At 35.1% G+C, this 22238-nt stretch overlaps 1 protein-coding gene across 2 annotated transcripts; it reads left to right on the forward strand.

Annotated features, from left to right (window-relative positions):
- Positions 1-3306: 3306 nt before the first annotated feature.
- Positions 3307-20979, forward strand: pigm (phosphatidylinositol glycan anchor biosynthesis, class M). 2 transcript variants are annotated; one of them, XR_003672507.1, is made up of 9 exons: positions 3307-3590; positions 4622-4795; positions 5550-5670; positions 7577-7820; positions 9386-9489; positions 11925-12079; positions 14973-15074; positions 15156-15443; positions 20952-20979. XR_003672507.1 is itself a non-coding variant. In XM_028434084.1 (8 exons), the coding sequence occupies exons 1-8, from the start codon at positions 3429-3431 to the stop codon at positions 15321-15323; spliced, it is 1230 nt and encodes a 409-aa protein (XP_028289885.1). In that variant the 5' UTR covers positions 3307-3428; the 3' UTR covers positions 15324-15649. The 2 variants fall into 2 exon arrangements, 1 of the variants encoding a protein (XP_028289885.1); XM_028434084.1 differs by lacking the exon at positions 20952-20979 and having other exon boundaries at positions 15156-15649.
- The last annotated feature ends 1259 nt before the right edge of the window (positions 20980-22238 follow it).

Genomic DNA, 22238 nt, shown 5'->3' on the forward strand with positions numbered 1-22238 from the left:
GTCGACTCCACACTAATATCGATACTTGTTGGTGATCATTGAGTTTAAAACCCAACTACACCTCTACACTTCTCTGCATAGGTGGAGTTTGAGATTATTGCCAGGGGGTGCAAAAGAAAAAATTGAATTAAATATAAAATCGTGCAGTGTCGCTTCACCATTTACATTGTGAAGAATTATTGAGCAACAGAAGAAGAACCAACCTAAAGTCTCAAATGTTTGGAACCATTTCAGTGAAAACTTATTCTTGTTGGGTTCTTTCTTTCTTTCTACAAACTTTATACTTTAAGCGCATTGAGATGACTTTGTTGTAATTTGCGCTATAAAAATAAAGTTGAATTGAATTATATATTACACAACTGAGGTAGAACTAACATCTGTGACATGAAACTAAAAGGAATACATGCTGTTTTATGGCACTTAACATTTGTTTATATTATGTACGTTATATTAAGAAATGTATTTTTTCTAAGGAATTTAGGAAAACTGTAATGAACACTTTTGACCACTAGCTAACTCTGTGTATGGTTCTCTGGTCCTCATCCAGGAATCCTTAAATTTCAGTGGCAGTGGCGGTCTTAATGATGAACTGAACATTGTAATTTTGACCATTTATTTTGTTTTTAGAAAACAAGAACACAATCTTCAAACAAAAAAAAAAAAAAACACAAATTAACTAATAACAACAATAACAACAACAACAACAACAACAATAAAAATAATAACAATTAAAAAAAACAAAAAACATTTTCATTTATGAAATCAGGTGGACAGAAAACAGGGAATTACCCTCCTGGGAAAAAAAACAAAAAACAATAGCAACAGCTACATGTAATGGGAGGATATCACAAATATTAAACAGGTGGTTAAATGTGTGTCACATTCATCAAAGAAATGAAAACAAAGACATGTTTTCCTGCATGTTCTTCTTTCTTTCTTTTCTTCTTCCAAAAAAACTTATTTCCCACGCGCGAACAATCACCAAATTTCCCATGAATCCCCAGTCCCCTCCCAGAGTGCATCAGCTGCAAAAACAGGCCAATTAGAAATATGAAAATTCACAACAAATCAACCATATGTGCAACAGATTTACAACTTTCACCAATTTGTACGTGTGTGTGTGTTGTTATTATAGATGTGAAATGTTTTATTCATTCATTCATTTTGGACAAATAAAATGACAAAACAAAGCAACAATTGAATTCAAGGGTATACTAATCTATAATGCCATATAACCAATAAATAAAGCATTTAATGTGTCTGAAAGGAAGCAGAAGCTTTTAGAATCCCATCCCTACGTACTCTACTGATATAATAATAATGTACTTCTACTATTCTTTATCCTAAACCCTCCTCACCCACCCACCCACCCCTCATTCATTCATTCACACACACACACATCCTCCCATTCATTTTAAAGGACTGAAATTGGAAAACATGTTTTTCACCTATTATACCTAATAATTTATCTTTTTCTTGGAATCTTTACTGTCTGCAAAATTGTAGTAGGAGTAATTATACATGTCAAGTCAATCTCAATTTTTGTGCTGTTCCTGACTTGAGGGAACTGCTCTGTATTGGATGGGGATTCCTGGACTTCACTCAATGAACCAGACCTTCAATTACTTTTTCTTTTTTTTTAATTTAACGTAATTTCTGTGGGTCAGAACATCAGTTCAGGTGAAAAACCTCAAAAAGAAATACACAGTCCAAAACCAATTAGACAACCATTTGTGAATTGAAATTAAATTTAGCTTATCACCCTTTTATTCTTACCCAACATATTAATTTATTGGTATTTTAACATCTTTGTCTGGTATCCATTTGCCCAGTTTTAACAAAGAACCAAACCAAATCAAATATTTATTCATCCTTCTTAACTAAATTCTTTAACAAAATCAGATTGTTAAAGTTAACTTAGTACTTTTAACTCAGGTATTTTTAAACCACAGCATTTTTAACAATGTAAAACATTTTTCACTTACTTATTTAACCAAATATTTGTAACCATTGTATCTTAGCTTATCTCTGCAGTTAACATGGCACTGGAAATAAACATGATAACCCTTTAAATTAAACGCATCAAACTCAATAATAATCCTTGCATTTGCCAGTAACCAGTAAACAATTTGCTAAACTTTACAAATAAATTAAGAAGAAAAAAAAATGCATTCAACTTAATTTTTTCAATGCCAAACAATGTCAATCCGTTTCCTGTCTATTTTAAATGAATTGTCCAACTAACAGAAGTTTTTTATGCTTGTGGTTATGTACAGTAGGTGCTAACCAGCTGCCCATCCATTCATAATAAGAGTTTTTGCACAAAGTTCAGTCCCAGCTGAGGAAGCAGAACTTTCTTCTCTGAGCCATGCACTGCCATTGCCTCAATGCTCCCACAGTGGCTGGTTTCAGTGGTTTGTGATTAAAAGAATCAGGTGTGCACACTCACATGTGGGAGGGGCTTCCACAAGGCCCCTCCCCTGCTTAGCAGGAGGGTGAAAGGCAGCTCACAGGCAGTTTGACAGAACAATACATTTATTTCATTTATTTATTTTGAATGAACGAATAAAAATAGATGAAAACAAAAACAAATAAACAAACCTTAAAAGAAATCTTCATAAAAAATGTTGGCTGAAGGGGAACCAAACATATGACCACTGACCACTATCCTTGTGGTTTATGTTTAAGTTTAATTGTGTGGATGATCTGTATGATTTTTTTGTCTTTAATGTTGTACTTTGGTCTTTGTATTTTCTTGATCTGCCAGGGACTACAGAAGGAAAGTACCCATTAGCTAATTCTGGCATATTTACATTTATATGTTTATTAATATGCATTGTCCCTTTAAATAAATAAATAAAAAGTCAATTTCAGTATAACACACTGATTTGTTTGACTTTTTATTTCTATTTTATAGAGATTTCAGTTGAGATTGTATTCGTATTCGGTTTCGTTTTGATCTATTTTTTTAAAACTTCGTTCGAAATAAATAAATAAATAAATAAATAATGAGTTGGACGCATTGAAGCCATTCCTTTGTGGTGGTTTATTTACAGAATAAATGTATCATTAAGTAAACATACAGTATACAATAAAATATAGTTGGGGAAAACATGTATTACAACGAAACAGAAAAAAAAACAAATCTAAATGCGTGACCAAAAAGCCGTGAGAAGAAGTATTAATTTAAAATGTTATAATAATAGTTTATAATACACAGTTGCAGTACCTCCTCCAGGGCAGCAGGTGGCTCTTCCCACTGTTTATCTGACGATGACGTCAATATAACTATTTCCGGTTGTCACATTTGAAAACAACCGTGTCCGAGATTCTAGAGTCTGCGGTGGATTTAAAGCTGTTTTCCGATGAAACATAGATGAGAATAGTTTGTTTTACTAGCAAAGTTTTTATTGCGTTGCTTATCAGAAATGGAGAGACTAACACAGCCTCACAGTTTGTTGTGTTTGTTAGCGCTGAGTCTACGGTTGTTTCTGATAGCTTATGGACAGTACCAGGACAGCAGAATGGAGGTGAAATACACTGATATAGATTACCATGTGTTCACTGATGCTGCGAGCTTCATCACACAGGTAATACAACGTTATTTTACCAGTAGAATTACATTTAGATTGATCATCTCTTTTACAATGTTGCATTTGCTCCTGGGGAAGACAGGAAGTAGCTCACAAACAAGTTCTGGTTTTATTGGAAATACAAAAATGTTCTGACAATACATAAATAACACATTAAACAAAGTCACAAGTACTTAAAAAGACAACAACAACAAAATACACTCATAGAATAAGCGCTTGTATAGTTTTTTGTTTGTTTGTTTTTTGTTTTTGTTTTTAATTATTATTATTTTAATGTAAAAGTAAGCAGTAATCCAAAGAAGATACATTTAAATTTGAAAGATTGAAATTAAATGATCTCTGGCTGTTTTTTGTTGTTGTTTCATGTGTTCTTGAAGTCATTTTTGTATATTTTTGTTTCTCAATGAATGTATCATCTGTTGCCTTGTGTCTGTTTGGATTTATTTTGTATTTTCTATTCTCGCTTTATGCATATTTGAAGTCATTTTGTGTATTGCTCCTTATTACTGTGGATTTTATTTCTGTTATGTGTTTTTGGAGTCATTGAAAGTGTTTTTTTTTTTTTTTCTCAATTCACATGTCATTTGTTGTTTTGTGTGTGTTTGGATTTATTTTGTGCATTTTTTTCTCACTTTATGCTTATTTGAAGTCATTTTTGTAATTTTTTCTAACAATTTTTGTATTTTCCTTATTTCTGTAGGTTTTTTGTGTGTTTTTGGAGTCATTTTGTGTATTTTATTCTTGTTTTATGTGTACCTGTGTATTTGATTGATTTTTTTTATTTTATGTGCTTTCGAGTCATTTTGTGTACATTTGTTGCCGTTATGAATATTTTCAGCTATTTTCCTGTGTTCTTTAGTCGTCTTTTGTATTTCTGTTTTCCGTTCGTATATTTTTCCATCATTATGGGTGTTTTTTGAGTCATTTTGTGTATAATAAATACAGTGCATCTATTGATCTAACAAGGAATCAAACAGTCCAAACATAATATTTATTTTTACGTTGATATTTGTTTTGTAATTCTTCAGGGAGAGTCTCCATACAACAGGTCGACGTACCGCTACACTCCTCTTCTGGCCTGGCTTCTGACCCCAAACGTCTACTTCACTGCTGTGTTTGGAAAAATCCTCTTTGTTGTGTGTGACGTCCTGTCAGGAATGATCATTTACAGAATACTCTGCCTGCAAGGTCTTCAATCTGAGGTTTGCTTGTGGGGATCCTAGTATCTGATCATGAAGGGGCGGGAATACATTGATCTATGAGGCCTTTTTATTTAGTCTGAATTAGGATTAGAAAAGGGCCAGAAATGTATATACATAAATAACATTATCCTAGAAATTTTCACAGGAACTTTGGGGAAAATCCCAAAATATAAACTTTTCATTGAAATTATTTATTTGAATTAACAGGAAATTTAAATAACTGTAACATATACAAATGTAAATAAATAGAAGCATCTGTTCAAAATAAAACAATTTAAAAAAACTTAATATTTGGCTAGAGTAACAAAAGTCCAGGAATCTTAAAAGATGGAAACTTTCCATTGGAATTAAAGGGAACATTTTCTAAATTGAAGGTTGAAATATAATTCTAGCAATTTAATTTTGTTTTTCTTTTATTCATTCAACTTTTTTTAGTACATTTTTTTTGATCTCCTGACATGTTTCAAGTGTCAACTGTCAGTCTTCTTCAGAGGAGTCTGCTGATCACTTTGATGTGTCTTATAACTATATATGTTAAATTATATTTTAGCATCATCTAAAATATCACCATTTGTTTTGTTTTTTAAAGTTACTCTCAATTTCCAGTTGATTCCAATAAATAATTTCAATGAAAAGTTTATATTTTTTATATTCCAAAGATTAATTTCCTGTGATCATTTATGAGAAAGGCTCCGCCCCTTTGCAGCCATAGTCCGGATGTGTTTAGAATGTTTTTCTTGTGGTTTCTGTTCAGACTGCCTGCAGGTTTTCTTCTTTATGGCTCCTCAACCCACTGCCAATGGGAGTGTCCAGCCGAGGAAACGCAGAGTCCATCCTGTCCGCTCTGGTCCTCAGCACGTTGCTCTGCATGGAAAGTAAGGCTGGAGCACATCACAAGTATCATATGATAGCCTAGAACAGGGGTCACCAACATGGGGCCCCAGGTGGCCCTCATGGACCATGTGAGAGGCCCTCAGGAGCTGTAGTCACCAATGAGCTCCATCTATTATCTGATTTGCTTTCCAGGACTCACTCAGATAAATACACAGAGATGTAGTTATCATTAGTTAAGTTAAATACTGCTGATTACGTTGTTTAATTAATGTTTATTTCCACTGAAAATTGTGACAAATGTTTTCAAATGTTGCAAATCTTGTGTATGTTGTATATAATATGATATATATAAGAAATATTTTCAAAAATTCAAGGTGGATTTTCTATAAAATATAATAAAGATTAAACAAATGCATAAATTAGGCGAAATAAAGTGTTTCATGTTGAAACCTCAACATTTCCCACATTTTTAAGCTCTAAATAAAGTGAAACGTGAAAATTTAGGACTTAAGAAGTGCTTTTGTCACCTGTAGCTCTTTGGACTATGCTGTACCTATGAAGGAGCTCACAGTCTCAGAAAGGTTGGGGACCCTGGCTTAGAATTTTCCTTTTTTAACTATATAAACTATTCTAAGACATAACATCACAGTAAACACTAAACACACTCAATTATTTTGTCAAAAAAATGGCCTCCTCACCTTTAAAGCGATGCCATGTCTTACTGAATCCATATATTCCATCTAAAGTCGTATCAAACTCTTCCTCAGACATTAAAAATCCAAAGAATCCCAGCATTTAATCTAAAACACAGTAAAACTGCTGAAAATAATAATGTAACGTCCTATTTATAAAAAAAAGCAGCTCCGCCCTGATTTCTCCTTTTTTTTTTTTGAATCTCTTTGAGGTTGAACCGTATCATTAAAAATCACCATTTTTAGATTAATATTATAAATACATGATAAAATCTGCTTTGTTTTTGCTGCGGTACTATTTACATTGTGAAGAAGAATTGAGCAACAGAAGAAGAACCAAGTCGCATGACTTGAGCGCCAAAAGATAACTTGTATTTTCAAAATAATTCATATATACAGTATTTTGTACAATCACTGTGTTTTATGGCACTTAAGATATTTGTTTATGTACATTAGTGGTTCGCAAAGTTTGTTGGCACATGTACCCCCTTTTTTTTACTTTAGAATCCAAGTCCCCCTTATGTCCGACTACGATAACAGCATAATGATGGAATGAATGAGTGACGACGCACATTTTAAAGAATTTCATTTTGTAAATAAGTGAATAAATAGTATTTAGACTTTGATTTATTTCTAAAGTTGATTTAATTTCTGGTCATCTTCCTCCTGATGTGGGACCAAGACTAACCTTTATATATTCAGTTCATGTTCTAATCTAGATCTTTTCTATCATCATTTTGTGTTTTTTGTTGTCATTTTTGTTTGTTGTTGGTATTATTTAAATGATTCTCTCAGTGTGTGTTTTTAGTGTTGTTTTGTATGTTTCTCTGTTATTTTGGTGTATTTTGTAGTGATCATGTGTGTTTTTCTCTCATTTAGTGTGTCTTTATTGTTGTTTAGTGTGTTGCTGGTGATAGCAAGTATTTTTCTCTCTTAGTGTGTATGTTTTTGGTGTCATTATTATAAAACCCCATATTTTTAATGCTTTCATTTTTTAATTTCCCTCTCTCTGAGTACCCCCTATAGTGCCATTGCGTACCCCTAGAGGTACATGTACCCACATTTGAGAAACACTGATGTACATTATATTATGAATTGTATTTTTTCAAATGAGTTTGGGAAAACTGTAATGAAAAGTTTTGATCTCTGGAGGGGCGATGCTCCCGCTGGCCCTGCAAACTCCACGTATGGCTGGAGCGTGTACGTATGTGTCCAGTGTGCACGTATCAGCTCTCACGTCTGTGTTCTCTTGCAGCTCGGCGTCTGACGCTGGCGGCGTTGTTCTACGGCCTGTCCGTGCACATGAAGATCTACCCTGTGACGTACGCCCTGCCCATCGCCCTGTCCCTGCACAGATCAGCCCCCACAGCAGAGGGGGGCGAGAGGAGATGGAAGAGCCTCATCAGATTCATCAGAGGGTTCTTCAACAAAGATCTGCTGCTGTTTGCCAGCGTGGCCGGAGGCGTTTTCTGCTCACTCTCAGCGCTTTTCTATCACATGTGAGAGAAACTGATTCCATCTTCAGGAAGATCTGCTCTCCATTTACTGTTGACCTAATGCACAAATTAATAACACAACATTTTTCTTTTAATTGCAATTATTTCAGGTGGTTAGTAGGGGTTTTAAAGAGAAACTCAAATCAAAGATTGGGATTTAATGACGTACTTTAACTCTTTTCAATTTGAATAAATAGAGAAAAAACAGATTAGTCAAAATACAGATTCTTATTTAAATTGTCAAAAACAAAAATGTAACTAATATATTTTCTTCTTATAACCTTTTTACAAACCGTTTGAACTGTTAGAACACATGAACACACTGCTTATTTCTTTATCACCATGCAAAGTTAAACAATTACATATATTTTTATTTTTATTTAAACATATACAGTATAATAAAAATGTTATGTTCCTGGCTTGGAATTTACATATTTTTCTTTTTCCTGCAGAGACTAACATCTAAACAAGCGGCCCTAAAACAGTCCCAGCACCCCCTATTGTTTAATAAGAGTATTGATGCACATACTATCCATTTAATCCCCTCTTATTTGCATACATTTTTTGACAGTTTAGGATATATCCATACATCCCTACAAATTACACAATATTTTTCTCATCATTGCAATTTTTTCAGGTGGATTGATATTCATCAAAGGCTTTAAGTCTTCAACATTTGGCTCACATTATCAAAATTGATATTTCATTTGTATTTCCTAGAGAAATTTAGCATGAACCCAGTGAGAAACGTTCTTGTTGATTTTTTTTTTTTTTAAAGGTTATAAATGTAATGAATACATAATAAAATATGAACATCTAAAATGTTTTGAAAAGCAAAACACAAAACAAATGAACATGTTTCATACATATTTGTCAAAAAATAGTGATATAATCTGACATAATGCTTTTCTAAACAAGACAATCCAGCATTGTTTTAGATTAAAACATTCCCAGTTTCTCTGTTAACCAAACAAACCATAATCAAACTGGGAAGTAGAACCAGGTATAATTTTTTCCAAATAATTTATTAATCACATTATAACCTTCAAATCCAAAGGTTTACACTCTTGGAAGAATGTTCTCTGCTAGTGCACATATGTCTTAGCCTAGCTTGATGTTTTCAGCTGCTTTCTGATTGGCTGTCAGTTTGTTTAAAGGTGGACCTGTCAATCAAAGTACGGTTTGTCTTCAGATGGCAGAGTGTCATCCCACAGAGGTTTGAGCAGACTTATTGATCATTAATTCTAATAATTGTATTTTATAAAATATTTTGTCATGGAAGGGTAAGAAGTCGTGTTCCTGAGTCAGGTTGAAGTCTGACTTAAGTCACAAGTCTTTTGTTTTCAAATCTAAGTTGAGTTGCAAGTCGAGTCCTTCATGATTTTGTCAAGTCGTGTCTAAGTCATGTGACTCCTGTACACACCTCTGCATTTATTATCATTAGAATAGTTTTTCAAAGTAGGCTTTTGCATGTTGTTGTTGAACATTGATTATTTGCATTGCTAGCATTATTTTCTGGAAATGTCCCAATAATCTGTGTGTACATGTGTGTGTGTTGATTCTCTCAGGTACGGTTGGGAGTTCCTTTATGAGACCTATTTATATCACCTGACCAGACGTGACATCAGACACAACTTCTCTCCATATTTCTACATGCTCTACCTCACTGCAGGTGTTTGATTTCTCTCTATAATCACTTAGTATCTCCTGTTTATCATTTTACATCACAGTTTAGTATTTAATATGTAAACTTTCTTTGAAAGGGGGAGGTATCATATAAAAATCACATTTTCAAGCTTGATATTATGTTAGTGTATCATTCCCGCCTGAAAAACATACCATGTTGCTCGGGGTGATTCATGCATATTTGAGTATTCTTTAAATTTCCTGCCAGCAGCCATTTTCCTGCTGTTTTGCTCGTTACTTCAAACGAGGGAGGCGGGGCCTCATCCCCGCCTGGGGACAAGGCCCCTCCTATGTTCTCTTCCTCAGTTCAGCCCACAGCACCCGCCTCTGCAGATTTAGCTTTTTTTTAATTTATTTTAAATACTTTTGGCACTTTTCAGATGACTGCTTTCAAAACAAGAGCTTATTATCCCCCGCCACAAAGTGTGGAAGGGAGTTATAGGTTTGAGCTCCATCTGAGTTAAAAGGGACAGCTTTTCTGAGAAACTGTTTAAGATAGGATAACTGAATTCTGTGTGTGGCTTCAGGATGTCAATACCTTGATGGAGTTTGAAAATGAGAAGCGCGCAATTTTGTTTTCTGGAGTTATTGCCCTTTTTCCATTTTTTTTGGCGTGGGATGTTGACTATGTCTCTTTTTTTTTTTAAAGTGGATTAATAAGTAGACTGACACTAAAAAGCAATGCGATCCCTACTCTAAAGAGGACTACTGCTTTAGAGTAGGCAGCGCCAGCAGCGTGGGTAAGCGATACTGTAACTCAACGTTGTTCAGTTAGCATTCCTCACTTTGATAACCATTCTATGGTAAAGCTCTCAAGTCTCACGCATTGGGCGTGAGGCACACATTTCAACCACCAATTACCAGGATAAAGGTGCGATGACATTGAGCGCGACTGAAGTGACAAGATTACATTGAAAATCAATGACAATGACGCGACTTCAAGCGACAAATCCCCCGTCCATCAATGTCTGTAGAGCCAAAATTGCAGCCCCTCCCTCCCGCTACAGTGAGAGGCTGCACTTCCTCAAATTAGGGGGCAAAATTAGAGCGATTAATTTCTTGAATAAGCCTACATTCTGAGTGAACTCCTCTTTTAGTAACTCTGTAAGTTGATCATTTGAACTGTAAAAAAAGAAGTGATCAGCCCTCTCTCTCCCGTCACCACACACACACACACACACACACACACACACACACACACACACAAGATAAGCACCCCTGTGCTAGGAAATGTTAAATAATGAATAAATAGGTTTTTTTGTATGTATTTATGTATCTTATCACAGAAATAAACAGCTTCCATGAATGTTGGGATGACATACTGAAGGGGGGTTTTCATGGGGGTGTCAGACAGAAATCGAAACGTCATGAAAGTGTTGCTACAGAGGGAAATGTCTTGATATTTGCTGTATTTTGAGTATACTATAGAATCGTAATATGTGTTTGAAAAAGACATGATACCCCCTCTTTAAACATCAATCTTCAGCTTCTACATCAGAGAAGAGCAACTTTTATCTTAGCAGGGCTGCAAAAATGTGATTGTTTCTGATCCGAGGGTCACATTATGAACATTCCTGTCAGCATTAGAATAATGAGCGTTAATGAGCATTAACACAGGAAACTACAAAGGGTTGTGTTTTTTTGTTCTAGCTTTTTTTGTCTGAAGTAATTTTGTGTTTCTTTGGTGTCATTTTTTGTGTTTTTGAACTTAGTTTTTTGGTATCCAAGTTGTTTTGGTGAGTCTTTCTAGTCATTTTGTGTAGTTCTGTTGTTTATTGTGTGTTTTTGAGTCATTTTTTGTATCTTTGTTGTTGTTTTAAGTGTCTTTCTGATCGTTTTGTGTGCCTTTGTTGTTCTTTTCTTTGTGTTTGTGTTTTTTGAAGGCATTTTATTGTGATTTTGAGAATGTTTTTTTTTTTTTGTTTTGTGGGTCTGTTTACTAATTTTTTGTTTTGTGGGTCTGTTTACTAATTTTATGTGTTTTTTGTCGTTTTGTCATTTTCTTTTGTATATCATGTTAAGTTTTATATTCCTTTACCTTCAAATGTCTTGAATGACAGCATTTGTGGGGATTTGTTGTGGGGGGCTGCACAAAGTAAGACCAAGGCCCCCAGACCAGCAGTTTCCCACGTCTGCTTTTTACACTCTTAACATTAAGAACAAAAGTTCACGAGAGAAAACCTTGCCAGTAACTAGTTTAGGAATAAAAATAAAGCTATTAAAACATCTGTTGTGGTAAAGTCACTGTGAAACAATCACTAAATGTGTTTATAATTATTCTCAGTGATTGTAAAATAACTTTTTTTTTATTATAGTATTAAAAAGTGCAAACATAAAAAGAACATAATGTATTGAGCTTCACTGGTATTATTTTCCTAAATCTGTCTCATGCTAAATCTCTGCTGCTATACCTGTGTTCAGACAGCAGGTGGAGCTGTTTACTGGGTCTTGCAGCTTTCCTTCCACAGTTGAGTTTACTCTGCGTTGCCTCGTTGGCCTTCCACCGTCACCTGGCCTTCACCTGTTTCCTCCACACAGCCATCTTTGTCTCCTTCAACAAAGTTTGCACCTCACAGGTAACAACAATATGTCATTTAAACGTTTTTTTTTTTCAATCTGTGTAATTGTCATAATGAGTGTGTGTGTTTGAACTAATTACTAGACAATGACTGACACCCGCAGTCATACACACACGTGTATGTTGGTTCACAACTCGTGGGTCAGGGCCTAAATTGGGTCACAGACTAGTTTAAGTTGGCTGCAGACATGAAATAAATAAATAAATAAATATCAAGGGAAAACATTAAAAAGTAAAGACTAAAAAGATTATGTGCTTTTATTTGTAGGGGACTTGTTTACAGAGGGGTGTTCCATAAAGGAGGGTTAACAAACTCTGGGTCAACATACCCCGCGATGGTAAACTCTGGGTATCTGATTCCATTACAGCTGGTATGAAGTGGGTCAATCAACCCTGAGTATGTAAACCTGGGGTTACTTACGTGCACGCGCGATAAAAAGCCATCATCAATGGATCAGAGATTTAATCGAGCTGCCATGGCAACCAAATGGAAAATAGTGATTTATTCACCGTAATGGGTGAAAAAAGCTGGTGTTTGATGAATATGAGCCTGTTCTAAAGGTGTGTTCAGTCTTCAGTGACTATAGTGGCTTAAACCACCCATAATTAGTCACACTTTTTGGTCACTTCATCACTTTATTGCTTCAGTGACGTGACGAGCGGTGAATAATATGAATAAAATGTGTCTGAGGAGACGTGGCAGCTGCATAGGATGCTACATAGAGAGCCCTCCCGTTACACTGGATATAAAGACAGTAAATGCCGCTTGATATCGCATCATTTATATTGGTTTTTTATGTAATATTGTCGCCAGAGTCATCTCAACGTCCTAAACAATGTCATAAAAAAACACTGAAGGGGGACGCGAACCCGCAACTCGTCACTTTCAAGCGAAGCGTCACAATTCTCTGCGCCATCATAACTTCAAAGACGTATGATCTACAGATTTAACTGTCTAACAATATAAAACAACAATCGAGCCTTAAAAGTGGATTTATTTAAATGATCATCTCCTCCTTTATATTATCCACAGGTTTGTATTCAGTGAACTTTACTACAGACGTCAGCAGATGTTTTAATGCAGATCAACCTCTCAGTGTCTTTCACTTAATGATCTGTATCCACAATGTTAGAAAGAAAACTACCGTTTGCACAAAAAACAAAACAAAACTTAAAGCAAACAACATTATTAATGACGTGAACACATCTGTGGTGTGTGATGTTACTAATGTGTTTCAGAGAAAAGTGTTAAGGTTTATTAAAGTGTTCAGAAACGGTGTTCAGGTGGGCGGAGCCAGGTAGAAACCCAGGGTTTCTTTGATAAAACCTGCCAGCGACCAGGTTTAGTTCATGGACAATGTTACCATGGTAACATACTCAGAGAAGCACATACCTCGCTTTTTGGAATGGGATACTCATTTGAGCCTGAACATACTCAGAGTTTGAACATAACCCGCTTTATGGAATACCCCTCAGGAGTGTCTATGTTGATGCACAGATAGTTAAATTCTCAAAAACACAACAAAATAGATCATTGAAATGATTAAAGTACATTGGAGTCATTTTGTTTCTTTCGGAGTCAATTATGTGTATTCCTGAGTGTCATTTTGTGAGCTTTTGTCATCTTATATAAAGTTTTGTGTGTTTTTTGAGTCATTTTGTGTATTTTTCTGTCCTTTGTGTGTTTTTGCAGTCATTACATTAATTTTGGAGTCAATGATTTGTGTTTTTTTTGTGTCATTTTGTGTATTTCGGTCATTTTGTGTGTTTTTGGAGCTACTAGTGCGGTATGTAATGTTATAGAAAAGTGGGAGGTTTAATGTTTAGCACTGTAAAATAGGCTAGCATACAGCTGCAGCTTGCTGTCAGAGGTGTGCGCGCAAGTCAAATGAACTGTGCCGAGCATAATATTTAGCACTGTAATGTAGACTACATATATATATATATATAGTGAAAGCCTATTTTTATGATTTATTATTATTGTTATTATTACTCACCTTAGTTACAAACATTGCTCACTGAGGACACCTGCTGGTCAATATTTACGGGGTGTTTTTTAGGATATTAGACCCACTTTAGTCGTAATTTAAAAGCCCTTTGTGGAGTCACTCCTGTAGATTCTATGCAGCTTTCAACTTGAATTATGAGTTGCAATGACTACTTGTCAACACTGAGCTGTTTTGCAAAGCTGCATTTAAGACAATTTTATGAAATATTTAAATAACGCTATCATTGTAGTCCAAACAAATCTGACGTTGCACACCTTTGAACCAAGCAGCAGCCATGTTGAAAGTCTCACCTCAATCTGAGCCTGATTCTCAGAGATATTTAAGGAACACACACACACAGACAGATATTCCTTGCTTTTATAGATAGATGTTGTGTTTTTTGAGTCATTTTGTGTGTTTTTGCAGTCATTATGTTTCTTTGGAGTCAATTATTTGTGTTTTTTGGTGTCATTTTGTTTATATTTGTTGGCGTTTTGTGTGTTTGAGTCATTCTGTGTTTTTGGAATAATTTTTAGTTTTTCCTGCCTTGTATTTTTGTTGTCATTTTGAATTTTTTTTTTTTTTTTTCTTTGTCTTCTTTGGGGTTTTTTGATTAATTTTGTGCGTTTACTTCAGACCGCCAGTTGCTCATGTCTGCTTTTATAAACAATTTTTGAGTGTTATGAGTTGTATCGTGAGAAGGGTCAGATGTTTTAAAAAACTCCACACACGCTATTGCACCGCAGATTGTTTATGTATATGTTATATTGAGGAGTTGGGAAGGTCATACCCAGAGTAAGTATGTTTACGCATATTTTTCACACTGCAGTTTTATTTTACCACCTCTACAGTATTAGTATTTCTATACTCTTACACTTTACTCCTCCCTCTCTTTTTGTGCAGTACTTCCTGTGGTACCTGTGTTTACTGCCTCTGATCCTCCCTCACCTCCACCTGTCAGTGAGGGAGGGGCTGATGCTGCTGCTGCTCTGGTTCTCTGCTCAGGTGATCAAACATGATTTAAATTTACAGTTTGAAGCGTTTCTTTCCGTAGAATCAGCTCTGATGTGTTTTCTGTGCTCACAGGCTCTGTGGCTGGGCCCTGCTTACCTCCTGGAGTTTAAGGGCCTCAATACGTTCCTGTGGGTGTGGATGGCTGGGCTGCTCTTCTTAATTATTAACTGCTTTATTCTGATTACACTCGTAGTTCATTACAAACCAGCTCACAACACGCAGAGACTAAAGGTGGAATAATGAGAGAGTGATGTTACTCATTACTTTCTCCCTGCAGAGGGATATTATTCCCGTTGTGTGGGACTCAGACTGAATGTCACTCATGTTGGTACACACACACACACACACACACACACACACGGTGCTGATGTGATCTGACCAGTTGGAGAAGATGCCGAACCTGTGGTTTTGATAGAACAAAGACTTTCTCACACAAACAGGAAACGTGACACTTGTTGCTCTGTGGTGGGAAGATGAACTGGTGAACAATGAAGAGCTCTGTGTGGGGTGGGAACCTAAAATGGTTTCTGCACCCAAGTGTAATTAAATTAAAAGGTTCAAAATCACACGATTCTCAACTGATTCTGTTTGTTTTTTATTATTGGAGTCACTGTGTATTCTTTGGGATTTTGGAATCATTTTGTGTATTTTTATTCTAGTTATGTGTGTTATTAGAGTCACTCAGTTTTTCGATGCAATTTTGTGGGTTTTTGGATTTTTAAAAATTTTTTATTCCCGTAATATTGCAGTAAAATTTGTTATTTTGTGTTTTTTGTGGGTTTTTATTTTAGTTTTTTGAGTCACTTTGTGTATTCATTTGCGATTTTGTGGGTTTTTAATCATTTTGTTTGATTTTGAATGTATTTCATGCATTCACCATGTTGAGGTCGTACAAAAGTAGATGAATGGCCGCATGTGGCCCCTGGGCCACCAGTTGCCTATGTCTGTCCATTTGTAAGGAACACAGGAAAGTGCCTGATTAAAAAGTGATGACACTGTATCTGAAGTACTTTTCCTGGTTGACCAGCAGGCTGAAGCATCAGACCAGAGAAGAGCGCTCTCTCTCTCTCTCTCTCTCTCTCTCTCTCTCTCTCTCTCTCTCTCTCTCTCTCTCTCTCTCTGTCCTCGACTAACCCTCTCAGATTAATCAGTCAACTGGAGCATGAACACAACCCAAAATAAACAGTGCTGCCAGTGACTCCTTAATCTCACTGTACTTGTTCGCCCTAATCTCACATGAAAATTATTGGAGCATCCACTTGTAGTCCTGGAGCTCCTGCAGAGCTTTTATTCTGGCATTTGGAAAGTGTAATTTTAGTAGATTTCCATGTGTGAACGTTGGAGACGTACAGTAGTTTGTGGGTAGATTAGTGCATTTCCCAGTACATTGATCTAATTCTCTGTTATTGTGTGTGTGTGTCAGGGTCAGCTGCTGCCTGCATCACTGCTTCATGAATCTCCAGGTTTCTGCAGTAATTCATCACCTGGCCAATCATCCCAGCACTTACAGTATGTCATTTATTTATTTTAACACTGTTTCCATCCTTTAAACGTGCAAAGCACTGAGAATTAAACTGTTTCCATCGTCTATAAATGCTGCACTTGATCATCAAACGTCAGGGAGGAAAAGCTGCTGAACAGATTAAAAAATATAACTTTAATTAAAAATGTCCAGAAAAAAAAAATCCAGACCAAAAAACAAAATAGAAGATCACCATAAATAGGGTTTGTATTTGTGATTTTTTTTCCCTTTTTTCTAGTGGCCCTAATCCTCTTCCGTACATTTTGTATATTTACTTTTCATTTGTATTTTTCTGAAATGTATGTTTTTTGGAGTCATTTAGTGCATTTTTATTGTAGTTCGTGTTAATTTGATTCGATTTTGTGCGTTTTTGGAGTCATTTTGTGAATTTGTATTGTGTATTTTGTGTGTTAATTGGCGTCACTTTGTGTTGTCGTTGCCACTTTCTGTGTTTTTGAAGTATTTTTTTACATTTTTATTCTAGTTCTTTGTGTTATTAAACGTTAGGGAGAAAAGGCAGTTGAACAGATTCAAAGAATAAGTTAAATATAAAAACACACCTGATATGATAATTAGTTGCCTCATGTCAGGGAGGTTCTTCTTCTCTCCTGGAGGACTGCAGATCTTCATGTTTCAGATGTTGTGCCACTTATTGACATGACATCGGATTCTGTTCTTTATTAATAATAATAACAATAATGTATTCAAATAGAATTAGTTTTTTTCAGGGTTTGGTTAACCTTTTTTAATTGGAGTCAGATTAGTTAATGAGTCACTACCCCTTCCATTGTCCGACCCTGACTCCCTCTTTCCTGTTCCCTTCCCCTTCACTCAGGTGTAACACTGCCCTCTCTTTAATATCCTCTGTATAATAAAGTGTTTCTTACTTTTCCTTAGGGAGGGCTGGTGATGGTCACAATTATGCAATAAAATAGATGTATTTATTTTTTTGTAATATTAAAAAATGCATTGCTGTTGCATAAAGATGATTGTGCTGCATGTAGAGTTGACCTGTGACGGCATATGCAGACAAGGTGAATATAATAAAAAATAAAGTAAAAAAATAAAATAACGAAAGTTAAATTCAATGAGTTACAGTTGCATTTTTTTAATGCATAATAAGCTTAATGATGTTATTTTTACCTTTGTCCTTTATTAGGCTTTGGTTTTCTTCACCTCGAAAAACATTTTTATCCTTCTTTTTGCCACACATTTGTGTCATGCATACTAAAGCATATATTACAACAACAAATAGATCAGGAAGGATTTTTATAAGCAAATATAATTTATTTATTTTTAAAGATACTGAAAAATGTTTCAAAGTTTAATTCCTAGATTTAAAAGTTGTCACAAAAAAGCTTTGAACCAACAAAATGGACATAAAAATATAAACTGGAAGATAAATGTACTTCTCTGGGAGTTTGCATAGTTTGCATGTTCTCTGCAGGCACTAAGTTCACTGTAGTCTTTAAACTGAAGTTGTGTTTCTGTAAATATTTCTGCATGTTAAAATAGAACAGATTTGCCTTTTATTTGCAGTTATCAATTAGAAATTAATGAATAAAATAAAATGTTTCCCATAATATATAATGACATATTCAATTCAACTTTATTTATAAAGCGCTAATTACAACATTCTGTTTGATGTTAATTATACAAAGAAAACCATAATTAATACTATATAAATTCATGTTTTTAACTTGTATATCTTTTAAATTAATTTAAAGAAATAATTAAACAGTTGACAGAATGTTCAGTTCTTTGAAATGGTAATGTTGATGTTTTTCTGTGCAGGGGTTGCTGGTTCAAGTCCCGCTGGTGGCTCCTAACTCGTCCTTTGATCGACGGGCGTCCCACCCAGAGGGGTTTACACCACCGTACGCCCTTTGACCCTTTACAGGATAAACAGGTACAGATAATGACTTTAATTCTGTGAGGCTTTACAGAACAAACATGTTGTTGTGCTGCCTTTATTATTATTTTATTTAAATTAAAGTGTCACGTTATCTTGAGCACATCAACAAAAAAGTGTATATGCTATAGATATAGACATGTAGAGTTAAGTACATGTGTTTGTTTATTTATTTATTCCTTTCATGAAAACATAATCCAACATAGATGTACATGAAACAATAAAGGATCAGTAAGAACAATTCAATTCTTGTATTTCTGCCCTATAATTTAAAGCTGATATCTGGAGTTTCTGAGAAATCTATGTTTATGTTTGATTCTTTTAAAATTCATAAAAATCCCTAACTAATCTATTACTATGGTCTACTGCTGGTGGTCATTCATATACATGAATGTATATAAGTCCCTCCTTCGTCCTATAGACCCCTATACAAATGGAAGCGATCGCCGTGATCACCCAGCCAATAGGCTTCTACTTCCTGTTTTTGAGACTGTCAATCAAAGTGAATGCAGAACTGTGCTTGAAAACAAGGCCGTGCGTCACAACAGCAAACAGGTAAATATAATTATTGTTCTTACCTGACCCATAGACATATATCAATGTGACCTGATGCGACCTTGTTATGTTCCACGATGCGCATGCTGAAAAGTAGAGGCGTGGCTTCTGGTAGATTGTCAGAGGTAGGAGGAGGAAGTGAGGCTGTTTAGGGCGGGACATCGAGACTTTTTTCAGAAACTCCAGAAATCAGCTTTAATCAATACATAATTAATAACCTCACCAACCTTCCTCCATTAATAAACAGATTTTTACTATTTTCACCCCACGAGTCGACTTTCTAAAGAATATTGGCTGATTTTTCTTGCCCTATACATTTTTTTAAATTGATAAATATTTTAACAAACCTTCAAAACATTCCACAGCTTTACACCGACAAAAGAAAACACATTTCTCCAGAAGTCGTACGAGCAACTTGGTGTTTAAAAACCAATTTCAGTTAAATTATGTCTTTACATTTTAATAACCCTGCTTTGATAAAAAATGAATTTGTATGGTCTCTAAAACCAGCTTTGTAAGTAATTCTGATCATTCTTTTTTGTAATAAAATCAATGGTAAAATATTGCTAATATGTGTCACCAAACACTTCAAAACAATAAGTGAAACAAGGCAAAACATTTGAAAAATATAACAATCTCAAAATATTGCAATGTACACGACACTGGTTTTTAGATCATTGAGCAGCAAAATGACAACTTGTGATGCTTTTGGTTGGTTGGTCACAACTGTTTTTATGTTTTTCAGTAATCAAAAGAGGTTCATATCGACATCTTTAACTTTTCCTGGTGTTTTAGAGCAGCCAATAGCAGCACACGTTGTTATTTTGACTGAAAAAGCTGCTAAATCATCTAAAAAGCTGCTAAATTATAAAAACATTTTAAGGAGGAAATTAAATGAATATGGTGCATAATAGTGTATTTTGTTAGACATATATCTTCTAATAAGTACATTTCAAAGATTTTAGTCTAAACTTGTAAAAAAGGTGGAGGATCCCTTTAAATGTGTTATCCTTTAACTTCTGAACTGCTTTGTGTGCTTGAAATTAGATTAATCGAGATTAATTAATTACAAGTCATTTAATAGTTTATTTCCACAAATAACTTTATTAATAATTTAGCAAATTGGGAAGGCAGTGATACTGGTCTGTAAGTATTCAAATTAGTTTTGAAAGAATGAGATTAATTTATGAAGCATCAGATTAATAAAGAGATAGATTGTCTTTCTATTGAATAGTAGTTTCACTTCAACTTTTCCTGGATTTGGTTAAAGATTTGTTGATAAATGATTGTTTTTACTGGACATAGTGGTTTAAAATGATTAGAATCCATGTCACTCCTATAAAACACTGAAAATGAAAAGTTTTAAGAATTATTGAAGGGATTTTGATGAAAACACATCAAAGTTTGCTGAGCAGGTTTTAACAATGAGCTGAAATCTTTGTTAGTGTCTGAGATTGAAGGTGAAAAGGTGGTTCTTTCTTTCTTTCTTTCTTTCTTTCTTGTTATTGTTCATTAGCTCATCGTGCTCACAAGGCTAGAAGTGGGAAGGTTATGGGGTGATGGTGGGGGGATCGCGTGACTGTCGCCCATATGTTTACTAGGCTGTGTGTATATGTGCATGTTATATGTGTGCACGCATATATGCATGTGTGCGTTTATACCCTGAAGGATCCTTATACTCATCATCACCAGGGGACATGGACAGAGGAGATTTGGACATTGGTGTGTGTGTGTGTGTGTGTGCGTGTGTGTGTGTGTGTGACGCTGAGAGTGGGTGTGACCAATTAGGGCAAATGGTGTGTGGAGCAGCAAAGAGTGGAGTGGGGTATGAACGGTCACGCAACCTTGCATGGTATAGGATTATAAGTCTTTGGTGTAGACACACACACACACACACACACACACACACACACACACACACACACACACACACACACACACACACACAGATACAGCTGTCAACAAGCATCAAACACTTTGCTTACTCCATGCTTGCCTTCAGCTGTCCCTCCTTCCTCCTGATTGGTCGTGCTCTGTTTTTCATCATTTCCCCCTTTTTATTTTTACTTATTTTTTATTTCAATCCAAAGTTCACGTGTATTTTCTCACCTCAGGTTCTGATTCCTTCCACCTCACTCCTCTCTGTTCCTTTGTCACCTGTAGTTCCCGTGTGGAACGAGTGTCGTACAGATAGCGTGATAGCGTGAGCTGGCATGTATGTTATTTATGCTAACGAATATTAATCATTTAAAGCCCCTCCTCCCATGTTTCCCTCCTAATTCTCTTTGTCACAGGGAAAAAATCAAAAAAGCTTCTTTTGAGGAAACAAGGGAACGTAACACAAAAGAGATTCACACGATTAGGATTAGGACTTCAATTAGCATGCTAGCAATTAGCGCTTTACAGCTTGATTCCTAAAAGCCTGTAAAACACGGCGTCTCCTTTGTTCTGAGTGTCTAGCAATAAAATACCTGAACAGTGTTCCATCTGATTCAGGCTAAACTGTGAGATAAGATCAATAGCTACACTTACATTGCTTTGCTAGGTGTATTTCTAACTCTGTGTTTGGTGAAGCGTGATTGTTTTTACCAGTTAGCTCCTTAGCATGACAAGTTTGCTTTGAATACAAGTTTAGTTCATTTTATTATTTAATTATTTGGCAGAACTCAAGTAGATAAATATTTAATGAGAATTATTTTAACGTCAGCTAAAAAGAAACCTTGACTAAAAAATGGCTCCAAGCAGACAAACCAGGATTACCAACATTTTGTGATGGAGAGACTTATTATGTCTCTGAGGATTCAAAGGGACACATTTAACATGTATTAGTTCAAATGGACCCAGAACATTAAAGAGTTAAGAAGTGATTTTGTCTAAATAATAATCATAACTGTTTTCACTTGTCCAACTGTTTGGTTTGCTTTTCTTTATATTTATTATTATTATGATTATTATTATTGTTGTTGTTTTTGATAATAAAAAAAAGACTATATATTTCTATTTATACCCTTTATTGTTTCTATATATTAAAAATGAGAATACAATCAGGAGCAATCACTTACACATTGGTACAATTTTGTGTTTGAAATTTTTTGCCATAAATGTTAACCTCCAGTGTTTCAATATGAATACATACAACAGTACTATGCATAAAAATGTTTGTAAT

Source organism: Gouania willdenowi, chromosome 20 (genome assembly GCF_900634775.1).
Source record: "Gouania willdenowi chromosome 20, fGouWil2.1, whole genome shotgun sequence".
In the NCBI taxonomy this organism is placed as follows: Eukaryota; Metazoa; Chordata; class Actinopteri; order Blenniiformes; family Gobiesocidae; genus Gouania; species Gouania willdenowi.